We start from the raw sequence: 17,065 nt of genomic DNA on the forward strand, positions 1-17,065 counted from the left end.
CTCCCTGGCCACAGGAAATTTTAAAACATTACATTATTAAAATTTAAAACTCTTTAAAACAAAAAATGTCAATATGTGAAAGCCTGGAAACATAAAAATGTTTTTATCTGTAATTGAAAAGAAAGCAAAAATGGAGCCATCCTGGCCTCTCTAGGGATCTTGGAAGCAGCCACCAAGAAGGCCCTCTCTCTTGTTCCCACCAAATGCACCTGAGAGGATGGTAATACAGAAAGAAGGGCCTCACCAGACAATCTCAAGATTCTAGTGGGCTCGTATAGGGAGATACAGTCCTTCAAATAACCTGGATCCAAGCCATACAGGATTTGCATTGTTGTATTGTTATATCTCTTAGCTCTGAAAATTTCAGTATAACAACAAAACTATATCAAATCTGTACATATTATATTAGGGGGGAAACTATTCCATTGACTTTAGCATTAACTACCACCAAAGATTTTATACTTTCTGACTACTGTTATGAAAAGTTATGAAATTAAAAGTTACAGTTACTTGGTGATATGCCACATGAATTTTAATTCACTGTATAAAGCAATACGGCTTCAGGCAACTTATTTCATAAGTTTTGTTGGGCTGTTACTCTATCTTTAACTGAGATCTAATTAGCTGGATGTTGCTGCAGCCCTTTCAGAAAGCACCTGCATAATACACACCCATAAGGCTCCGATGTGGAAAACAATATCCCACGAGAGCTAAAACTCTCTTTGTATTTAACACCTATTATTACATATACAGCCAAGGTATCAAAGTATCAAGCTAAATGTAATATTTAAACATTTGAATTTTAAAAAGCCTAAGAAGATGCATTTTGTGCAAAGAGCTATCATTTCCAATGAAGAAATGGAAAATAGTTTCAGGTGAAATGAATTCCATGTGTACTTATTACGTCCAAACCTGTAACAGGAACTGAGATATACAATGTAAGCAATAGCAAGTAGAAAGCAGGAAAGAGTAGTGTTCATTCACCAACTGAATTAGTCCTATTAGTCAAATAGATTTCCCCTTGTAGTCAAACCTTGTGCTGCATCATCTGCTTCGCAGAGTTGGGGTACTCTCTCAAGCTCTTTTTATAGTATAGTGAGGAGAAGAAGAGGAAGTCCACTAACACAGCAATGAAGGGTGTCAAAATGTAATCTTGAATTTCTTTCCAGTTTCCAGTGGAAGAAGTACAACCAACAAAACTGAATACTTACTGGTTATGCTCTGTAAAGCCCTACATGACTTGATCACAGACTATCTGAAAGACTGCATTCTTCCATATAAGCTTACTTGGATTTCAGATCCTCAGCAAAAACCCTTCTATGTTTGCCCACAATTAGGGGCATATTTAGTATGAACATGAGAAAGGGCTGCTCCCAAGCTCTTGGAACTTCCTTCCAAGAAAGGTCCGACATAAAATGCCGTTTCACCCTGTTTTGAAATCTATCTATTTTGACAATGCACATCGCCAATACAGGAGAAATTCAAGATGAATCCATGCCCTGGGGCTAAACTCTGAAGTACGTAGACTGTGCGCCAGTGAGGAGACAGGGGAAGGACCTGGCAATCTGCCAGCACCATTGCTGGCCATAATTTATTTGTCACTCACCCGCAAATCTATCATATATGTGCACAAGTAAGTCAAATGTACCATCAACCCATTGTACATCCCGTGAAATGACAATGAACATGGGGTGTCACCAAAATACAATGGACTTAATCATAACATTAACAAACTGGCCTGTCCAACAATGGACCAAGAAAAGGAGCACATATGGGGGGTCATGTGGGATGTCAAATAGGTTGACAGGTGGCTGAGACAAGGGTAGTGATTGGTGGCCACTTGCAATGTATTTGTGTGCTCATGCACATGCATCTGCAGTAGAACAGGAAAAAAATAATGGGTTTGAACCCACAAATGTCCATTTCCACAGCACCACCCTTGCAGATGAAGGGGAGCAGTGTGGACTACCCATCAGTGTTCAGCCTGTTGTGGGAGCCAGTCATGCATTCAGCACATTCTCACTAAAAATTGGGAAATTCCAAAGTTGAGCCAGCTTTCCCCCTCCATCTGCTCAGACCCCAAGTCATCCTTCAACTGGAAGGCAAAATCTTGATTATTTGGCTTATAAACTATTTGCTGAAGTAGGTTTTAAGTTAGTCTTGCACTTGCTTTTAGATTACAACAGAAGAGTCTTGTTGATATGCAAATGGTCTTTAAATTTCCTGGACTTTGTTAAACTCCCTAGTCCCACAGAAGGAGGAACAGCCAGCCTACAAAATTTACCCTTCTCATACCATCTTAACTAAGAACAGAAACAACAAAATGCAGGCATCTTACTAACATCTCCAATTTCTTTCTCCTGTTTGGTTTGTAACAACTTGCCTTTTGAAGAAGCCAGTGGAACTTCAAAAGCTTGCAACAAGTATACTGTGCATTTCAGTTGACAAAGGTATCACTGTTTAGTCGATTTTTGTTTGAATTTGCTAAATGACCAACACAGCTACCCCTGCATGTTTTTGCTTTTAAATTGTGTTGTTTAATTGATTTGCTTTGATTTTTTCATTAGAATTTTGCATCTTCCCTTATATCTTAGTGTTGTTAACTACATTTACTATTCATAGAGCATATACATTTCATATATATTTAATGGAATAAAACTACAGTACTGTCAGAAGAAAAGGTGTTAAAAATTGTAAATGACGTGTTATCAGCTGCAATCCTTCTTACTTTTTAGCAATGACCACTTGTATATTGTAGCAATACTGTTTGAATGCCAACTTTGTCCTCATGACACAGTGTTAACTAACATTTTCAAGCATTAATAAGTAAAAGCATGCAAATCCACACAGATTTTTTTTCCTGTTTTTTACTGGTCAGTTTGGCATAAAGTGATAATTAGACAACAAACAACATTGTGTTCATATATCTTCATATCTGTACTACTTGCCAGAATGTTTTTATAAGGAGTATATTGTTTAAATTCATCCTGTCACTTAAAGAAAAATAAAACATTTACCTTTGCCAATCCTGCACGATGAGCACCTTTTGATTCCATGTAAGCCAAGTACTTGTTAAATTCCCTGAATTCATCCATTGTAGGCCGAAAAGTCATAATTTTACAACTTGGATTTGGTGGAGGGTCTGACGGCTGAGCAGCCATAGCTATTCAGTGTTTTACCTACAAATAAGCAAATATACATTAGTCACAATCAGGTATGTTTGAGTGAAAAATTACTGATATAAGATCAATTAATGCTTTATAAAAACAGAAGCCACCTATGATTTATACAGGATTTAGCAAGGCACATCAATCAAACAAGTGACTCTGTTCTATATATCCTTACTGTTTTGTGATGAAAAGTTAATATTTAGTACAGTATTCATAAATAGCTTGCATAAGAATACAAATTATGGAACGAATGAGGAAAAATAAAAACATTGTTATTACCTGCTGGCTTGATACCTGCTTCTACATCAACCCAAAATCAGATTTCTTTCAACCTATGTAACCGGGCAGGAGGGAGAAGAGGAGAGAGAGAAAGAGCATTTATATTACTGCTGTAGTGTATTTTTTTACCCTAAAATGCAATAATAGAAATTTAACCCATTTATAAAAGTGCAAATCTGCAAACCTATATTTACAAACTATTTTATTTTGGAAGTTCTCAATGAGCCAAGGATTACTAGCAGGATGAAACACATAGCTCTGTTAAAAATTAAAGCTATTAAAAATTAAAGAAACTTAAAACTAGTTCAAAAGACACTATAATATGAAAACCATTATATAGCTGAGACTAGGCACAGGTTTAAGCATTACAATACTGATTTTAGGCTAGAAAATACACCTACTTATAATAGATGGTACTTCTGTATTTCCTGGCTATAAGGAAGAGCAAAAGTGGCAAGCTCCATCTGCCAAAGTTGCTCTAGATGACTTAGGCGGTATCCAGACCAGCGCAAAGCGCCAGCCTGAATACGTGCTAGGGTTGCCTCGGGGCATCCTTTCCAGACGCCCCGCAACCCTAGCACATACCTGCAGCGTTGTAATGGCGGCTCCCTGTCTACATGGGCGCCGCCATTACGACGTCACAGCCACACCGCCTCCAAACGGAGAGATGCGGGCATGACACATGTGTGCCACTGCAGGGTGCTTGTGGCGTCCTTTCAGCGTCGCCGGAAGGAGCTCCGTTTTGGAGCTCCTTTCACAGTTTGTGTCACTGGCACAGCCTTCACATGACTGCACCAGGGACACAAAAGAGAAAGGGGCCGAGCGGCCCCTTTCTCTGCCTCCCCGTCGCTGTTGGCATGTCCTTGGGGCATGAAGCCCCAAGGACACCCCTATCCAGGCTGCTTCCGCGAGGCTTTTTGCCGCTTCCCCGAGACCAGCAAAAGCAGTGGATTGGGGCCTCTGGGGCTGCCACTGTGGCAGCTCAGGCCCCAATCCATCAGGGAAAGGGGTGGTCTGTATCCCACCTTAGAACAGAAACAATAATAATAATAATAATAATAATAATAATAATAAAATGTTATTTATATACACTTTTCCAAAAAGATCAAAGCAGTTTACATAGAGTTTAAAACCAATTACAAAAACATCATAAAATAGATAAAACCAAGAGCACTAAATACAATATACAATCTAAAAACAATCATTCAATCAATCAATAGAGTGAGGTAGAGAGTCAATGAGATCAGAGTACACGACTTCATTTTCCAGGGGGGAAGGCTTGACAGAAGAGGAAGGTTTTAAGCCTCTTTTTAAATGTTTCCAGGGGGTGATAAGACGGAGCTCGTCGGGAAGACTATTCCAGATTTGTGGGGCCGCTACTGAGAAGACCATCTGGGAAGTAATAACATATTTAGAAGGTGGAATTTCCAACAAGTTCTTCCCGGTTATTCTGAGTGTGCGGGGCGGATTATATGGGGAGACGTGGTCCCTCAAGTAACTCGGGCCCAAGGCACGTAGGGCTTTATAGGTAATAACCAACACCTTCTATTGTGCTCGGAAGCGAATAGGCAGCCAGTGCAGATCTTTCAGAATAGGTGTTATATGGTCAAACCTGGACGCACCGGTGACCAATCTGGCCGCCATATTTTGTACTAACTGAAGCTTCCGGGCTTGGTACAAGGGTTGCCTCATGTAGAGCGCATTACAGAAATCCAAGCAAGAGGTTACCAGAGCATGTACCACCGTTTCAAGGTCCCTTTGGCCCAGGTAGGGTCACAGTTGGCGTATCAACCGAAGTTGATAGCAAGCACTTCTGATTGTCGCATCTACTTGAGATGTCAATTGCAGGGACGAGTCCAGAAGTACTCCTAAACTGCGAACTTCGTCCTTAAAGGGAAGTGTGACCCCATTCAGGACCGGTGGACAAATTTCCTTCCTCGGGCCTGGGGAACCTATCACCAGTACTTCCGTTTTCTCTGGATTCAAACTGAGTTTGTTTTCCCTCATCCAGCCCATTACCGACTCCAGGCAGGCATTCAGAGGAGAGACAACATCCTTAGTCACTGCATCAGTCAGGGACACAGAGAAACATATTTGGGTGTCATCAGCATACTGATAACACCGCGCCCCGTGTCTCCGGATGATCTCTCCCAGCGGTTTCATGTAAATGTTAAACAAAGTGGGGGACAAAATAGCTCCCTGAGGGACACCAGGTGTCAGTTCCCTCTTAGAGGAGCAAGTGTCCCCCAGCTGCACCATCTGGAATCTGCCCAAGAGGTAGGATCGGAACCACTGGAGCACAGTGCCCCCGATGCCCAACTCCCTCAGGCGTTCCAGAAGGATACCGTGGTCAATAGTATCAAAAGCCGCTGAGATGTCCAATAGCACCAACAAGGTCACACTTCCCCTGTCGATGCCCAGACGGAGATCATCGACTAAGGCGACCATGGCAGTCTCAACTCAACTAATAAGACTGTAGCAAGGAAAGGATTTTGATGACATATCTATTATATTTTTCAATCTCTGTTTATGATAGCAAAGCGATTACAATTAAAATCCAGATCCTTCAATAAATGAAGAAGCTGTTGCATCTTTACTCCCTGCAATCAAACAGTTTTGACAACCAATTTCTTTTTGTCTAAAAAAAAAAAAAAGGAGGGGAGGAATCCCAAGTATTGCCTTGCTCTCAAGGCAAGTTCCATTTAATTCTTAGTAGTTTCTCCCCACTCCACTTCGACCAATCTAAGCAATGGCCCATTACGGACTTTTCATGAAAGTCTCAAATGAGAGACAAGTATGCTATGTTCAGATATTACCTATCTCCTTATTTAATTAGTTGTTTGGTTCAGCAGGAAATCAATTCAGACTGATGTCCAAAACACACTGCAGAAATAATCCAGTTTGAAACTGCTTTAACTCCCCTTGCTTAGTGCTAGGGAATTCTGGGAATTGTAGTTTATTGTGGTACCAGAGCTCTCTGACAGAGAAGGCTAAATGTTTCACAAAACTACAGTTCCCAAAATTCCCTAGCATTAAACCAGGGCAGTTAAAGCGATCTCAAACTGGATTATTTCTGCAGTGTGTTTTGAACCTGAAATTTCAAGCTGGTTTCAAGAGAGGAGTGAACAGAACAAAAACTACCTTGTTTGTTTTGGTGGATAACCTATCTTGAAAGGAGTAAAGGATGGAAGAATGCAATTTAGCTGATTTACCTCTATTTTTAATATAAAGACACTCTCCTTCATAGTCTCTTTCTAGAAGAGAAAATTCTCAGGGTTGGAAAATAAATACATAATGTTTCAGTGGTTCCATTCCTATCTTGAGAATATACCCCAGAAGGCTGGGAGGCTACTGCTCACTCTTGTGACATTTATTCCAGTTTCATTCTGTCTCTCTTTCATGCTAACATCAACCTGTTGAATGAAGTCATCTTGCCATTTAGGGACAGCTTTAGAATGATACTCCCAATTCTATATTTCTTTTGTATCCATTTCTGGTACAGAAACAAGTGTGCTAAACCAATATCTGGGACTGGTAATGGACTGGATGAGAGAAAGAAGCTGAATCCTAAAAAAATTATGATACATCAATGGCCATTCAACCCGCCATGCAGGAATACACAATCAAACCATTCCCAACAAAGGGTCATTGAGCCTCTGTTTAAAAACCAGAATTATTATGTCATTTCATGGTCTCCTTCATTCTTCCAATAAATCCATAAATCTTAATACAAGAATTAACAGTTTCTTTATCAGATTTCCATACATTGGAAATGTCACAAAACAAAATAATTTATATAAACTTATAACTTGTCATAATGTATTGATACGTTATAAAGAAACTGTTAATTCTCGTTATTTGTATTAATCATATTAAGATTTATGGGAAGACTGAAGAAGACCACAAAATTCGTCATTTCTTCTTTTCTACATTCTTGATCTTCCTTACACATCGCACATTAAGGATGTTCATGAAGGACTTGCTGAGAAATTGTAACAGTGAATGCAATGATATACTACAACAACAAAAATGTTGCTTTGGTGTAATATACATTTTGAGTTTGTAAGATACAGAATAAATATACTAAATGTTGAATTTCAACACGTATCCATGTACTATAATTGTATTGGTATTATTTATCGGTGCTCTGTTCTTGTGTTACTATCATTAGGGTGGGTGCTGACTTTGTTTAGGGATCTGTTTAAAAACCTCCGAAGGAGACTGATACACTCTTGAGGGAATGTGTTCCACAGTCGAATAGCTCATACTGTCAGGAAGTTTTTCCTAATGTTGAGCTGGAATCGCTTTTCCTGCAGTTTGCATCCATTGCTCCAGGTCCTATTCTCTGAAGCTCATCCTGTTCTCTGGAGCAGAAGTAGTTCATCTCCCTCATGGTGGCTTATCCTGTCAAGCCAAATATTGTTTTAGTATGTTATATATGTTTGCATTTTTGCTGAACAAAAAAAAAAATCTCGTTGTAGCAATAGCAATAGCAGCTTCATTTATATACCGCTTCATACCACCTAAGCAGTCTCTAAGCAGTTTACAACTATAAGCTAACTGCCCCCAACAAGCTGGGTACTCATTTTAGTGACTTCAGAAGTATGCAGGACTTAGTCATGCCTGAGCCCTTGGCTAGTACTGAACTCACACAACCTTATGGTTTGTGAGTAAATGGCTACAGTACAGGCATTTGACCACTGTGCCATCAGGGCTTCAATGTATTCATGTTTGTGTATTAAATGTACTAAAAGTTTGTGTACATAAATATATAAATAAAGAATAAAATCTTTAATTATCATATGTCCCCACTGAAATATCTTCTGACAGGGCAAAAATTTCATGGATTCAGTGAACTTAATTTCAAATAATATGGTTGCACCTCACTTTAAGATGTGCTTCCCAGGTTAGTCGTCACTAATTGGTTATGCCAAACTGAGGCACCATACTGTTGTAACTGAACATCAAATGCATGACTCTTGAGGTGTCCCACCCCAACGCCTCTTAGAGGGGTCCTATTTGCACCAGCCGTTGAATGGAGCCAGTGCTGAGGTAGTGCTGCGAGCCCTCTGAGCAGCACTTAAAGGGCTTTTGTTCATCTTGCAAGGCTGGCCGGCCATCATGGGATTTAGGACAATGGGTAAAACCTTGCTCCAGATCTCAACAAAATCTCAGAAGATTCAAAGTCTTGCAAGATTTCAGATGAAAACAGGCCTGCGCACATGGCTCCAGTCATTAAGAGCCAGGCCATCTATGCAAGAAGGTTGTGACATGGCCTGGAGTCTTCCTTTTCAGCCTAGCTGCATGACCTGTCAATGAATGGGCTACCTGAAGCTAGGTGGAGGGGGGATCAGGAGAAGCAGGTAAGATCAACCAGGTAGGTAGGCAGGGATGCTAGGAGGGCATAGGGGGCATGTGAGTGCCGGGGAGGACTGGGTCCTGGCCAAGCAGCCATGTACCTGGCCCTGTGATGATGGGTAAGGAGGCCCAGGATGGCAGGCCAGGACATGGGGGAGCATAGGGGCTCCGGGGGGGGGGGGGCGATTGGGCACTGGCCAGGTAGCCACATGTATCGATTTATTTATTACCCATTTGTGATTGTTTTATGTAGCCTTACAAATGATTTATGATAACATTGATTTATGACTCCTTTGTAAGCATTAAAGTTGTGGCCATTCTTTCACCCACTGCATGGTGTTTGGCCTCTGTTCTGTTCCAGCACAAGACAGTGTGTAAATATTTCTGAAGAATCCTTAACACCAGATTTTTATAAGCTGGATCCATCACAGCAACTAAAGACATAGCAGCAAGCACAGGGTAGCTTTCTGGTGAGCCATGCACCACACTTCCTTGGTACTATGATGTTCCTTCAGGATGGCTTCTCCCAAACTGTTCACAAGGTAGCAGTTCTAAGTGTGTTCCTCCGGTCGCGTGCCCGTGCCGGGGAGAGTTTTAAAAGCCCGAATATGGGGCTTAAAGTCGTTAAATTAGTGATACAGATTCTAGTTGAAGAATTTAAAAGTTGCCAAACTTACTTCTTTCAATCAGGTTCCCTTAACTTTTAAAAAGTTGATAAGGACGAGAATCCGCTCAGTCCTTGGAGCTCCAACTGCGGGGGGCAATATGTCCGTGGTCACAAACCCTTTTCACTTCTGCAGCTTTCTCCCCTCTCCCTCTTAGCTGCCAGTCAGCTGGGGGTCTGCTTACTGACCCTCGTGGACCTGTCTGAGCCCCGTTTAATGGTAGGGCTTTTTGCAGAGTTATTCTCAGTTCTGCTGAGCCGCACTTGGTCAGACCGGGATCCTGCTCAGAGATCCCACTGTTCACTTCTCGCCATTTTACCCAGAAGTCTGTTCTACTTACTGTAGCTTTGGACCATCAATGATTTGGATTCTATCTATCCAAAAATCTAAGAACTAGTGAATACTGTAGCACAACCAAGTTATGTCATGTTTTGTAATAATGGTAGTGTGATGCTATTTATGGCCGTTTCATTCGGACATTTTGTCGGTGTGTTTGGCATCGCTCCCAGAGCATCTAACACCACTGGCATCACAGTTATTTCTTTTCCCTGAGTTGTTGAATCTTGATTTGTAAGTCTCAGTATTGGATAATTTTTTTCCCTTTCTTTGTCTTCGACTCATCTATTCCCTCAGGATTGGCAGGTCTATAATACATAGCTTCCTTTTTTCAACCACAATTATGTTAGAAGTTTAAAGTCCCTTAAGATGTTTACTTCATGCAATGACTATTTCAGGCTTATATTCCCATCAGTTTTTTGCAGTTGGTAAATAATATGTTTGCATATTTTGCAATGCTTTATTGCAGCTATTGTTGTTATTTTACCAAACATATATGGAATGACACTGATCAGACCATGTCTACCATGGTGTGCTTTCTAGGCAAGATATAGCAGGGTCCCATATAATCAACAGAAGCTTTATGCTTTGAAATATCAAATAATTTACAATGGATTCATAATTAGTTCCCATTCTGTACCCAACTGGACCAATGGCAAAGTCACTGATTCCAAATTTGAAGAAAAAAATAAAAATAATAGAAGAATTAACAATATTACATTTGGCTACAAAAATATAGTAGTAGTCAGCTAGGTTTACAAAACAAAACAAATATGCCAAGTTCTGCGTTTAGTTGCATCCTAAACTCATCAAGGTAAAGAAAAATATAATGTTACATTACTACTCTCTCATATATCGAAAAAGGCCTCCAGACTCAGTCAGTTAAACAAATCTCATGTGTCCAAATTATATTATGCCACCTGTGACTTTCTTTTAAACAAAAACTGTGAAGCAGATCATCTTTGTTGAGCACAAAACATTTGCTATAGTCAAACCTGTCAAGCTATTAAGTGTCATATCCTAAAAACCATTCAAAGCACAAAGAAATGAGATGATAGCAGATGTTCCACAGATTTGTAAACACTTGTACAGTCACTAAACATATAGTACAATGAATGTTTTAATTTGCCATGGAGAAATAGCTCTTCTGTTGCATACATTTTCTGCTAATTTAGGAGATAAGATACCTCTGTTCCCTATACAGTGCAATTAATGTTCCAGGGGTAGCCTGTAAGCATTTATTTATTTACACAAACAAGGTTTTTTTGTGTGTGTGGTGTTCCACTGTTGTGGTAGTTATCTATTCGAAAAGCATTGTCTATTTGGAGGGCTGTGTAGGACAAGTCCACTTTAAAGAAAAAGAACCATAAGCAAGGAGGGAAGGGGCCTTGAAGTTGCCCATCAGCAGTTATCACTGAAGAGGGTCAGAGGCCACCTGTTCACTATCTCCCTCACTAGGGTGAGATATATTGTAGTTCTATTCAAACTACAATAATTATTCTAAATTCTCCATACAATTTATACATTCAATATACAGTCCTCCATATCTACAGATTCTGCATCCATGGATTCAACCATCCATGGCTTGAAAATATTTTTTAAAATCCAAAGCTTGATTTTGCCATTTTATATCAGAGATGCCATTTTACTAGGCCATTGTACATAATGGGACTGGAGGAGTCATGGATGTTGGTATCCACAGCAGGGAGGGGTCCTGGAACCAAACCCCAGCAGATACCAGGAGTCCATTATGTCCATACAAACCAAATGCAGAATTTGTGGAAATGAGTTTGGGAAAGCAATTTTTCTCTTTTGTAACAATGCATAAGGTGTTTCTTGTATATTTTAAGAGACCTATCAGACATCCCAGACAGAATACAAACTAATCTTCTAAAAAAAACGCCTTGTGACCTTTCCTTACTAGACACAAGCTGTGATTTTGGTAGGGATATAATGGATGTTTAAGTCACCATTACACAACAGCAAAGTTGTGTAGATAGCATATTTATCTATGCCTATTCTTTGTACATTCTTGGAGAGGATAGGGGGTCTTGGAGATGTCTCTTCCACAGGTTTGCCATTAATCGTGGTCAACTTGAAGGCAGTTAACAACAACAAATGTAATACATAGAAGATTCAAGCCTTAAGTATTTGTATTCATATTCTTCTTCTTCTTCATTTATTCCCCACATTTTCCCCAAGACTGGGGCTCAAGGGATTGCAAGGGTAGGATCAAGTTGAAATGGAATGCAGAAACTTACTATTCTATTATCAACACTGGTCATAAATATTCAAAGTGAGAGCATACACATTCTGACAACAGAAGGAAGCTGTAGCCTGCAGGTAAGGAGTGTGGACGAGTGTGGGGAAAAGAAAGGGATGTGATGAACAAGTCAAGGGTCCCTTCATGAGGATGGGGGTTAGACAGTGCTAAAAATGTATGATGATGATGATGATGATGATGATGATGATGATGTGTGTGTGTGTGTGTGTCTCATGTCCTGGCAATACATCCCTCTCTGTTTCCCACATTTATCTACTTTCCTTTTCTGCAGACTACAACTCCCTTACTGTCTTTGTCCACCAATGACCATTGTTAAAATTTGACTTGCCACTTCATTTCCACACACACAAGATTTTGAATTTGAATTGGCATTCTCACACATCAATTACTTATATAGGTCTGTCCCTGGCTTTCCACTCCATCAAATGCAGCTAAGGAAGTAGACTGAAGTCTACAAAAGCACATGCTGCCAACTTTTCTTTTAGATAGTTTCAAAGATATTAAAAGATCCCTTTATATACTAATCATGATGAGTTCATGTAGAATATTTTCAGAATAAGATGAACTTTCAGATAAGTGCCACTGCTATTCAGTATTCCACTGTTTACAAACATAGACCATAGCTGACCTAGAACAACACTTTCTCATCTCCTAGCCCAAAGCTCTCTATCTGAGAAGCACTGATTGTTCAAAATCTTGACCAGTTCCAATTTCTATAAATTCCAACCTCTCTGAGACTAATGATCTTCTCGCATTACACTCTTAAAATGGGGCTAGGTCGCTGTAACTTCTCTGACTGCCTCCTGTTGTGTTGCATTTTGGGGTTTGTAGTTCAGTGAGGCTTAAGAACTCTCTGGCTGAATAGTCCAAATACTCCTTCCTAAACTACAAGTCCCAGAATGCAACAGGAGGCAGCCACAGGAGTTAAAGTGACCTAGCCTTGTTTTAAGAGTATTATTATTATTATTATTATATTTATTTATATCCCACTCTTTTCCCATAACTGGGATTCAAAGCGGCTTCACAACATTAGAAAAAAGTACAATTAAAAATAGAAAAAGTACATTAAAAATTAAATTGTTACAATATTAAAACAGCTAGTTAAACACACACACACACACACACACACACACATATATATATATATATAAACTGTATCAAACTTTTTTTGGAATGGTACAACATCACAGTCTGTCCTTATAACAATTCCCTAAAAGCCTGCCAGCGGAAGGCCATCAAAGAGGAAGCCATTCTGATCTCCCTGGACAGGAAGTTCCAGAGTCTAGGGGCAGCCACCAAGAAGACCCTCACTTGCGTCCCCATCGGCCGTGTTTGTGATGGTGTTGGCACAGAAAGAATTTCCGTCCATCTGCCTTGGTCCAGGCCTTGGAGGTAGAGAGGAACTGCTGGACCTCTTACCCTCTCCCTCCACCACTCCCTTCTCCTTCTGTGTCATGTGTTTTTAGATTGTAAGCCCGAGGGCAGGGAACCGTCTAACTAAAAAGATTGCATGTACAGCGCTGTGTAAATTTACAGCGCTTCATAAATAAAGGTTAATAATAATAATAATAAAAGAAGGGCCTCTCCAGAGGATCTCAGAGTCCGGGGAGGTTCATACAAGGAGATATGGTCTGCCAAATAGTGTGTACTTGAGCCATGTAGGGCTTTATATGTAATAACCAGCATCTTGAATTGTGCCCAGAAACAAACTGGCAGCCAATGAAGCTGTTTCAGCAAGGGAGTTGTGTGGTCTCTGTAATTTGCCCCTGCTAGCAGCCTACCAGCAAGTATTTGAACCAAGTGAATTTTCTGAGCACTCTTCAAAGGCAGCCCCAAGTAGAGCCCATTACTGTAGTCCAAACGGGATGTAACGAGAGCATGTTTCATCCATGGCCAGATCTGGCGTCTCAAGGAACAGGCGTAGTAGGCGCACAAGTTATAAATGTGCAAAAGCACACCTGGTCACAGCAGAGACCTGGGCTCCATGTTCAAAGCTGAGTCCAAGAGTACTCCCAAACTGTAAATCTGCGCCATCGCGCCATGCACGAGCCCCATTACTTTCAATGGGGCTCAAGCATAAGCGGTTTTTACAACGCGGGGGGTCCGGAACGGATCTCCCGCGTAAGAAAAGGGTGCACTGTATTGTAAAGGAGCCCTGGTGGCGCAGTGGTTAAATGCTGGTACTGCAGCCACAAGGTTGTAAGTTCAATCCTAGAGAAGGGCTCCAAGGTCCACTCAGCCTTCCATTCTTTCTTAGATCTGTAAAATGAGTACCCAGCTTGTTGGGGGCAACTGGCTTACAGATTGTAAACCACTTAGGGAGTACTAGTTCATTGATAAGCAGTAGAGAAATGTACTTGCTATTGCTATTGCTACTTGAACACCTCAGGCTCCAAAGACATTCTTGTCATTGATCAAAGTGGCTACCGTACAACAAAGAAATATCAAGGGAAAACTTAAGTGGGAAAACTAATTGAGATATATTCACAATTTCTACAGATTAGATTATTCAGAGATTTTATTAGTATGTTCTCTCTAGGAATATCTAGTTCCTCCAGCGCAACTCTTTGGTCAACTTTAACCAAAAGTTGCACTGAAGGACCTAGAGATTCCTAGAGAGAACCCTCCACTGGGCATTTGTAGCTCCTCCAATGCAATTCTATGGTCAATGTTTGGCAGATGTTGACCCCAGAGTTGCACTGGAGGACCTAGAGGTTCCTAGAGAGGTGTCCTCTCTGGTAAAAGCATAGTGTTTTTGTTATTTGTGGTTTTTCCACATTCACAGTGGTCCTGTGCCCCTAACCCTAGCAAATGTGGAGGGATGAGTGTATATCAATCTGCTGATTTTCACATTAATCTTGTATACAGACATTTTTTAAAAGACTATGAAATGAAACAGCACAGTCTGGCATCAATACAATCACTTTCCTAAAAGTGAAATTCAATGCTTTAACACTTCAGGGGTAATTAACTGCTTAGAAAACTTTTTGTGCATTGCTTTTCATTAATTATCTGCCTTACTTATTATCAAATGGTTATATGCCAAGCATTCCTGTGAATGTTTTCATTCTGATCCCACTCCCAAAAACATGTGCACTATATGTTCCATGAATCTGAGGAAACAGTCTGTGATCCACAAAATCTCATGCTAAAATGGAACTGCTAGTTTTAAAGATGCCACAAAATTATTTTTACTCTAGAAACTTTGGAAACAAATATGATTCATTACTGGATTGCACATTTTTAAAAATTATTATTATTATTAACCTTTATTTATGAAGCGCTGTAAATTTATACAGCGCTGTATATACAATCTTTTTAATTAGACGGTTCCCTGCCCTCGGGCTTACAATCTAAAAAGACATGACACAAAAGGAAAAGAGAGAAACTAGCCCTTATGACCTGAAGACAATTCCTAATCCCAAATACAGTAAACCCACTGAAACAATTCCTAAATGATAAGGGTACAGCAATATAATTCTTGCTGATTCAGTGGACCTATTCTAGTTGGAACTAGAATGTGGACCTGTTTGTTGTAACAGACCTAGATATAACCTCAAAACAGTATGACCTAAGGGCTGCACCTGCACTGCAGAAATCATGTACAGTCACCCCTCCTAATTTGTGGATCCCGGATCCGCACCCTCAATTACCAGTGGAGGGGCAACCTCTGTGTCTCCAATGGCTGATTTCATGTCAGTAGAGCAGAGAATCTGCCAGTATGAAATTTTGAGGAGTTATCCATGGTGCTGAACCCTATTCCACAGAACATGTTCCAGTACTCTGGACACTTCACTTAAAATTCATACTAAAACCCAGAGCAAATTCACTTCTCCACTGACAAGGAAGCCAATGGCCAACTTTGCTGTGATCCCACAAGGCTAATAACTACTTTTCAAGACTTATAGTTAGTTTCTCAACTGTTCTATTCTTCACTGATTTAACTTTTTTAAAAAAAAAAAGTTCTTATAACATCATATTTTGCAAGAGTGCAAAATCAAATTAGGTGCCCTGCATTTCACTCGGAGGAGAATTAACTCCTTTGTCCACTTAAAAGAATTAAATGTAGACCCATCTTCCCAAAAGCTTGCTGTTCCTTGTTATGGACTCTGTTTCTCTCCTCTCTGTCTAGTTCTTCTTGACCCCTATCAGGTCCTGGAGGAGTCTGCCTGATGAGGAAATAAACTTTTTAAATATGTATTATTATTATTTTAAATCTGTTACCAATTATCAGTCGTTGGCATAGCTACAGGCAGAGGGATGCTGTGCTCTTTCGGTGCATTGTAGCTTCAAACAATGAGAAAGGGAAAACAAACTTACATTTCACAGATTTAGGTAAGAAACAGTGAGACTATGAGATCAGCGATTTAAAACAAACAAGAGACATACAAATGTTATAGAAGAAACCCCTGAAAGTATGGAGGGAGGAACCAGTGGCCAGACCTTGAAGCCACATCGTGACTGAATACTGACATGGTTCCAGAAATTAAACCTAAGTAAATACCAGTATGGCATAGTGGTCTGAATGTTATTCAACTAGGACTTCAAGAGATGAGGGTCTGAACCCCCCATTTAGCCATGGAAACCTACTGGGTGGCCTTAGGAAAGTCATACTCTCTCAACCTCAAGAGGCAGCTATGGCAAACCTCCTCTGAATAAATCTTGCCAAGAAAAAAAACCTATGTCAGGGTCACAATCGGGTGGAGTCAACTTGAAGGCTCATAACAACAACAAAACACCAGGAAGCAAAGTTGTAGCGCAGCAGCTGTGTCTTAAAAGTCAAATTCTGAGGTGATTTCCCCTCTTTTACAGCAAAGACTCTCAAACAAGCAATCTGGAGGGAGGGGGGGTGGCTACTGCTTCTTATCTAACCAAAAGGCCATTCACCGCTCATCACATCAAACTCTGTTTCCACTTTCCACATTCCTATCTTCACTCTCCTCAGAGCTGAGAAAGACAACCCAATCCTTCCC

General features: G+C 40.3%; 1 protein-coding gene across 3 annotated transcripts in view; it reads right to left on the minus strand.

The window, feature by feature from the left end:
* Positions 1–17,065, minus strand: part of KDM4C (lysine demethylase 4C) — a 284,733-nt gene that overhangs the window by 265,484 nt on the left and 2,184 nt on the right. For all 3 annotated transcript variants that reach the window (XM_089489843.1, XM_089489834.1, XM_089489853.1), the window contains exons 2-3: positions 3,450–3,502; positions 3,018–3,179 (exon numbers count right to left, since the gene is read on the minus strand). In XM_089489843.1, the coding sequence (XP_089345969.1) occupies positions 3,018–3,161 (144 nt within the window). In that variant the 5' untranslated portion in view covers positions 3,162–3,179; positions 3,450–3,502. The remainder of the gene's footprint in view (positions 1–3,017; positions 3,180–3,449; positions 3,503–17,065) is intronic.

The sequence above is a fragment of the Sceloporus occidentalis genome, unplaced genomic scaffold, assembly GCF_023333645.1.
Source record: "Sceloporus occidentalis isolate IW3139 unplaced genomic scaffold, rSceOcc1.0.p SCAF_1, whole genome shotgun sequence".
NCBI classification, from domain to species: domain Eukaryota; kingdom Metazoa; phylum Chordata; class Lepidosauria; order Squamata; family Phrynosomatidae; genus Sceloporus; species Sceloporus occidentalis.